General features: G+C 30.5%; 1 protein-coding gene across 2 annotated transcripts in view; it reads left to right on the plus strand.

Annotated features, from left to right (window-relative positions):
- Positions 1-6,631, plus strand: part of LOC106678212 (synaptic vesicle glycoprotein 2B) — a 12,952-nt gene extending 6,321 nt beyond the window's left edge. For both annotated transcript variants that reach the window (XM_014416610.2, XM_014416609.2), the window contains 7 exons: positions 838-959; positions 2,041-2,282; positions 2,555-2,727; positions 4,026-4,270; positions 4,364-4,523; positions 6,221-6,348; positions 6,463-6,631. In XM_014416610.2, the coding sequence (XP_014272096.1) occupies positions 838-959; positions 2,041-2,282; positions 2,555-2,727; positions 4,026-4,270; positions 4,364-4,523; positions 6,221-6,348; positions 6,463-6,521 (1,129 nt within the window). In that variant the 3' untranslated portion in view covers positions 6,522-6,631. The remainder of the gene's footprint in view (positions 1-837; positions 960-2,040; positions 2,283-2,554; positions 2,728-4,025; positions 4,271-4,363; positions 4,524-6,220; positions 6,349-6,462) is intronic.
- Positions 6,632-8,192: the final 1,561 nt, after the last annotated feature.

The raw sequence follows: 8,192 nt of genomic DNA on the forward strand, positions 1-8,192 counted from the left end.
TATAAATCCTTAATTTCTGTATTTGTAACATAACTAGTTAGTATTATGGGGAGAAATATTCAATAGTAAATGTTACAATCTGGTACCACGAAGGTAGGAAGTCAGAATGAAACATGATTTTTATTCATACCATACATACATGATAATAAATACAAATGAAAAATTAAAATACTTACAAAATATTTGACCTATTTCTTTGATAAAAAGGCTTCATATATTTCACAAAAATGTTCATTTTCATTTAAAACTACAAAAATGGTTCTTCTGTAGTCATCACCAGGTATATTGAAGATGAAAACCTATTGGGCGAGAAGCCGAGGACTTCAAGTGACATTTTTCAAAAATCAAGATTATTGTGATTATGGATAAATTATTAGTGGCCAAGGGGTATAAGTAAATATATTCCTTGTGCCGATATATAGCTCTGACATAATTAACTACTCAAAAAATCAGCTTTTTTTCTATCTGCACAAAGAGTACAAATGTTACTTTTACGTCTAGTTCACAAAATTATATGCTTCAATTTCAAAAATTACTTCACTATTGAGTCTTTACAAACATTTAACCTACTTAAGGCTACAACATTAATTTCTACAATTACGTATTGTAGCTCACTTTAAGTAGTTAGAATTAATGGTTAAAATACAAATATTTTGGTACCTCAAGATTAGACATAAATAGTCGCTAAATTATCAAAAAGATTTTCAGTAGCCTATATGCAAAATGAATTTATTTTACAATGTCTAAAAGAACACTAAGCAACCGTTAAACTGGTATCAGATTTTTTTTTTCTAAATTAAATATATTTTTCTAATCTGTATTTTAATAATTTCACAGCTTGACTGGAACATTTACATCTGCATATGTTTATGTTGGAGAATTTTGTCCATCCAATATCAGAGCTAAAGGACTTCTGATAATGACAGCAATGATGTCTACTTGTAATATTGTCCTACCTGGTGAGAATGCTGTTTCCTATGAGTGATTTTATATGTCTATTCAGGCTAAATTTGGTTATTTACTACGAATACCAAATGTGGATTAGATTATAATATAATATGTATGAATATATATATATATATATTACTTCTTGTTAATATTTTACTTAATGTCTATTTTTTATGGTAATGAACTCCAAGTTTTTTTTTTCTTTTATAGTCCTATAGTAGTTAGCCAAACATTGTGATTTATTGAAAATTTAGCATTCTTACTGGAAGTATGTCTGATGAACACGGGAAGAAAGAGCTTCATAATGGAACTAGAATCTCAAAACTCAAATTGTTGGTGTGAAAATTCAGTAGCAAGAAAATGAAGACCATTCTTAAAATAGATGACATTCAAAAAATTATATCCATGCCATGGTGTCCAGAAGATTGTGCAATTTCATTGAGAGAGAGGGTTGAACTGCTAAGAGAGACAAACTATTCATTCTGACACGGGGTCAATTCGCCCAATTCATTACAAAGACTCACTAGCCCAGTAGTTCCTAAAGTGGGCACCCTGACATTCTAGGATTCCTCCAGCTCATGCCACTAAAAAAAAAAAAAATAAAAAGATCTGACTGACTCACTTCACTCCTTTGGATAGAGAAAAGAGGTTGTTACAATGATGCCATCTTATGATAGACAGGTGGTGCAGAGGAGAATGGTGGTAAGCTGTAACTGTGAGCATACCTTATAAACATTTTCAATTTTTTTTTTTTTGAAGCAGTGGTTTACATACGTAAGCCCATGTATTAGTATCTTATTATTATTTATTAATTATTTTATTTAATACATTTCCTTCTGGCTTTTCTTAAAGAGATGAATAATTTAAAAATCACTAAAGAAGTCTCCTACAATGGAGAATGAAATATTAAAAGGAAAGGACACTGGCATTGATAACTTAAGAGAAAATGATGATAGCCCATAGAGGAAGTTTAAAAAGTTCCTACTTCATTCATATTTATTAATCAGTCTTCTAAAACATTTTTATTTGTGAAAAATAATGTTTCTTTTCCAACCCAATGTTCAAAAACTGTTAACTTTTTTTTTCTTTTAGCAATGGCTTTGGTGATTTTACCATTAGATGTGTATATACCAATATTTGACGTGTTGGTATTTACATCATGGCGTCTCTACATCTTACTCATATTGATCCCACTTTCTCTAGCTATGCTACTTCTATCTAAATTACCAGAAACTCCAAAGTTCTTATATAGTATAGGAAAACATGAAGAGGCATTAGATGTAATTAGAAGCATTTATGCAGGCAATAAGAAAAAAAACAAGGATGAATTCCCTGTGAGTAATTTAAAATATTGGCTGTATGATTAAAAATAAGGATTTTCCTCCACCTGATTTTAGCTGTAGTATTATTCATATCGATCAAATTTCTGTTTATTTGGTAATGTGTAGATTAATAAATATTATGAATAGTCTAATTATTAATGTGATTTCAGAACTTTACCTTAAACCTGAAATCTTTAATTTAAAATCCTATACCCAATTTTAAAAAATAATAACAAAAATTCAATTTAATGCAGTATATAAGATAATTTATTTTTGATTTCCAGATATCAAGTCTTAGTCTTAATTCAGATGAAATGAGTAGTAAAATTGGACATGATGGCAACCGATTTGTGAACTATTTTAAGAAGATGATGAGAGATATTTCTATTTTATTCTCAAAAAAATATGTAATTTTCACTCTGATGTCCTGTTTTTTGCTCTTCAGTCTAGTTGGAACGTCAGTGCATATCTTGATAGATTCTTTATAATGATTTTAAGCTAAATTTAATGTATTTTCTACTATAGTAATTATTTCTTAACAAATTCCTGAAGTATCTTATTACAAAAACAGTATAAAACCAACTGAATGCACGATTATTGAATGCCTGAAATTTATGATATAATAGCTATTGGTTAAGATTACTATTTTTTCAATTAATTGATTCAAGGCATTTAACCCGTGGATCAGAGGTTTTCAAAGTTATTGGTTCTTATATGGTCTTTTTAGAATAAATTTTATTAATTATTAACAAGGGATTGTAGTCATAATGAAAGATTGTAATATCTTAACAATGATGCACAGGACAGGAGGTGAATTGACAGGATGACTGGCGAGTTTGACAGGTATTCGCCAAAAAGAGATGCTGCATATAACATGTTTTATAACTGCATATAACTTTTTTTAGTGGATCAGAAGATTCTATTGTAATCTTTATTGATTCTTATAATACATTTATGAATATTACAATATATGACATGGTTATTACATGTGTACAACAACAATATTTACAGCAAATAAACATATTTCATTATATAATGTCTAATGTTTGTCGGATTTTCCTAGTAGTTCATGCAATGTTGGCTCGTAATGATCAAGCCACAACTAGAGCATTAACCAGAAGGTAGTAGTAGAGTCGCTACAATCTATTAGCCACTCATTCTGCCCTCATTGGGCAAACTCGATAAGGGGTTTAAACCCAATCACCAATAATATGCCTGTTAGGAAAATGCAGAAGTTAAATGACTAACCTACTCTACTAGTAGAGGAAAATATGAAAAGGGATTATATGGTTAACTGATTAATTTTTAATACAATGAAAAGTAAGAGTTCATCAAAATAATTGTCAACCGTGCATGAAGTAACACCCACAAAAAAATCTATATATTTTATTTGAATATTCCCTATTATAAAACTTAAAAATATTACTGTGGTTTTATAGCCTTCTCCACTTTAGAGAACTTCAATAAGTAGAATGAGTGTAGAAAAAACTGTTTTTAATTATTCAGGATGGTAACAAAAAGAGCTTATAGTTTCATTAATTCCTTTATTTTCCTCCTATCTTCCACATTTTCCACTAATCTCCATGTTCCTTAAGAAGCATTTGAAAAAAAAGTTTTGTACAAAACCTTTAGATATACCTAGAGAGTTAGTAGGAGACTGTAGGACCAGTTTAGATCATCTTAAATTTAAGAAATTATCAATAAATGAATATATTTTATTTACATTTATAATAACTGATACTCATTGTTATCTAGGTGTAACACTTTAATTATGTGGTTCCCAGAAGAGAGCAACAGGATAATGAGGCACTATCAAACCCACAAAATATTTAATGTTACGATATGTGATCTAATGGAGGAAAGTAACACAGCAGAAACTTTTGACTGTAATATCAACTATGATTTCATGTATGCTGGAATTCTTCTTGGAATAGCTGAAGTGATCGCGTGTATTGTTGTCGGTCAATGGGGATTAAAAATAGACAGAAAGATATTAATATGTAAGACTTTACCTTGTCATTTCACTAATTAAATTTATTTTTTCTTTAATTAGTGTGTTGAAACAATTATAGTTTACCTATTCATAATTTCAGGTATCTGTTCATTTTTGACGGCTGGATTATCCTTTCTAACTGTCTTTTTGGCATCACCCTATGTTGTCATTCTTTGTCTTGCTGCTATGATTGTATTATTGTTCACAATGTTTCCAGTAATTATTAGCATTGTGGTTGAATTATTTCCAACACATTTAAGGTAATATATAGGTACTATATTTTATGAATAATACGTTTGTTCAATTATGAGAGATCGTTTGTCTCATATATTAGTTTCTATAAGCTTTTTACAAAAACTATGGTCACACAAGCTGTTTCTAAATGATAAATTCTAAATTATTTTTCCTTATTAGCGAAACTGCTACAAAATAGATTAAAAATAATAGAGTTCAAGTCCCTTGGAGAGGAGAAAACAGCCATTCTCCCTTATCTCCAGACATTCCTGTTAACCAATCTATGTATTAACCAATCCATATCATCCAAGTAATAAAAAATAAGGGTTTAAAAAATTGTATTTAAACTTCGTAAAAGATTAAGAACAACTTTTAATCTTAACCAATCCTTAACCTAATTCACCTAGAATGTACTGAAGCAGAACTAAATATTTCGCTCCAACTGACCCTCCCAACTAAAGCATTTCATCCATCAGAAATATCTAGTATCATTCAAAAATTACCTACCTGCAAGCTCCTGGACATGACCTAATAACAACCTACATCCTAAAACTTCTTCCTCGGAGAGCCATCCTAGTCCTCACCTACATATATAACACCGTATTCCGTTCCACATATTTTTCTGACCCATGGAAATTATCTATAGTTAAAATAATACCCAAACCCTAAAAGCCACCAGAGTAGCCATCCTCCTACAGCCCTATCTCTCTATTACCATTCATAGGCAAAATCCTCGAAAAACGCCTATACCCCATCCTAGATTCCAATCATTTAATCTCTGATTACCAGTATGTATTCCGAACATCCCATTCCACTATCCAGCAATGTCATTGTGTGGTGGACGTTGTCCCTTCTTCTTTTGAGCACAAAATGTGCTGCACGGGAGTCTTTTTCGATGTAGAACAGGCTTTTGATCGAGTCTTGCACTCGGGACTGCTTTATAAACTCTGAAAATTCCTACCTCCTACATACTTTCTCATCATCCTTTCCTTTCTCACAGATAGATTATTCCAACTAAACCACACTGGCTCCTATTCATCCCTCTATTCTCAGTTCACTGGTGTTTCTCAAGGTAGTATCCTCGGTCCCATCTTCTACACCATCTATACAGCTGACATTCCAACCAATTCTAACACTACCCTAACTATGTATGCCGATGTGCCAACAGATATGTGCTCGCAGTTAATAATAACCCTTTAATTGTATCCCAAATATTATTACTGTTTTAAGGCATCTGATTGGCAAAATAATTTAAATGTTCTTTTTTTCTAACTTTTCTGGGAGACAAAGGCACTTCTACTAGACAAGTCACACTTCCTAGATATATCTGCTCCTAGTAGGAGATATTTGATTCTGATTCCGTTTTTTGTATTTAAATTGTAACTGAAATGTAGAAATTTAACAATTTCAAAAGTTTAAAGCTACTGAAAAAAAAATGGAGGAGATAATAGTTGGAGATACAGTAAGAAGCAAAAGTCATAGAAATGAAATTTAGTTAGTTAATTACTGTGAAAGAGTATATTTCATAACTGTGCATTTTATTCTGGCCACATCACTAACCATTAGTTTCTTGATTTCATATACAATTGACGATATATTTTCTATATTAAATAAACTATCAAATGTGCATTCCTTTTATTCACATTGCAATTTAGATTATGATTATTGTACTATAAATAAATAATACATCTAATAATATAAATATAACAATTTTTTCATTCAGGTCAACAGCTGCCTCTCTAACCATGACGTTTTCAAGGATGGGTTCTGGTGTAGGTGGTCAAATATTAGGAATTTTATTTGAAAACCATTGCAGAGGTGGATATTTTGGATTAACATCTATGGTTGCTGGTATGTTTTATTTTATTTTTAAATTTGTTTTTATATATATATTTTATTATTGTTATTATTTTTAATTTTTATATTTTTTCCTTTTGTCTAAATATTTTTTACTGTCTTAACTAGTGGCAGGACTTGTATGCATTTTTATACCTACTGGACAGAAGAAGAACCACAAAGTATAAATACTCAAAAAAGCTTATCGAAGGAGACTTTAAAATAAATTTTGTATGTTTTATATAAAATTATTTAAAACATTTATAATATCTCAACATAATATAAGTTTATATTTCATTACAACATTACTGGATTGTTTATTACTTTTTCTCCTAATTCAAATCTCAAGTTTCTTAATGTAAGCATGTATATAACTAATGTGCATATTATTCTCCTTCAAACAAGTGGTATTCAACTGATTCTTTCTTCAACTTATTAAAACACATATTGACTCAAGTTCACTTTGAATTACACAAAAACAATATAATTCCTTTAACTGAGGTGCATACTGACTTGGGATTACATTTTTACTCTACCCAAATTATATATACTTATATTACAATATCAAATACTGAGTAGTTTCAACTTTAATGGTATCCCAAAACTGAACCACTTCCTCTAGACAGACAAAGAATTTATACATTGTATGACCTCCTTTATATTCCTATTCACTCTTAATGGTACTTGATAGTTTGAGAATTAAACTGTTCTTAGTTATTTTCACCATTTGGATATAGCTTGTTATTAAACTTTAATATTATGACCTCCAGTTCACTTAACTGTTTGTGAGTTTGTTCTGATCCATTGAGAAATCATGGTCATCTAGGGGATGGCAAGTCCTAAAAGTATTCACTTTATATCTTTGCAGATACAATTACTACTCTTTGTAAAGTATTCGTTTACAATCAAAAGAGTAGCAAGTTCTATCGGTATTCACGGTAGATCCTAGCCATGGAGCAGTGAAGGACAAGGGTTATCAGATCTCATTTTAACTCTGAAAGCTAAGGATATAAGAGAAGCCCAGAGGACGGAGTGAAATACTAACACGTTAATCATATCCAATAGCTTGGTAAAATATTCTTATCCACCACTTAGTGTTTTCATAACTGCCTCCTGAGGAGGTGAATCCATTTCAGAATAATGTAGACTGATTATTTTGCGCTTATTTAAATATGCTTTCCAGATACACTGCATGTAAGACAATCACTTTTAGTGGAAACACACAAAGTAATTTGAAACATTTACAACAACTATTGTGAGACGATAGTTGGCTGAGTCTATAGTGGTTTAAGTCAGGATATGCTACAACGTTTTTAGGCCTCTCTGACAGATCCTAAGCAGTTATAGTTTGTTCTGTTACCGACAAATGGTAGCAGTGTTGCTAAAACATAACATTACTACCTCCCTTTAATCAAGTTAGCATTGCAGCTCTTTTAAATTAAGAGTTTAACTCATTTAAGAATTAAAAATCAATACAACACAAAAAATGTATTCTGCTTCCTGCTCGCAAGTGGCATGTGTGTTCTGAATCCAGACTTTCACACTTGCATGGCACCGCGGTCTTCTTATCTCTGTTCGGTCTTATCGCTGGTTATTAAGATATTGTAATAATTTTAAAATTATTAAAAATAAAATAAAAAGAATTTTTGCTCGTTTTAAAAACTTTTTTCAAATATCAAAGATACTTTGGGTTCAAATTAAGAACTTTACTACTAAATGGATAATAAAATTTATTCAAATTTAATAATATAAAAGACTCTTAATCTCAGGGCGTGTAGTTGCTAGGCAATCAGAATACAAACACTTCTACTATTAACTTAATTAAATTAATATCTCTTTTACAATTGTATTTAAATTTA

Source organism: Halyomorpha halys, unplaced genomic scaffold, assembly GCF_000696795.3.
Source record: "Halyomorpha halys isolate HHAL.00 unplaced genomic scaffold, Hhal_1.1 Scaffold128.1, whole genome shotgun sequence".
NCBI classification, from domain to species: domain Eukaryota; kingdom Metazoa; phylum Arthropoda; class Insecta; order Hemiptera; family Pentatomidae; genus Halyomorpha; species Halyomorpha halys.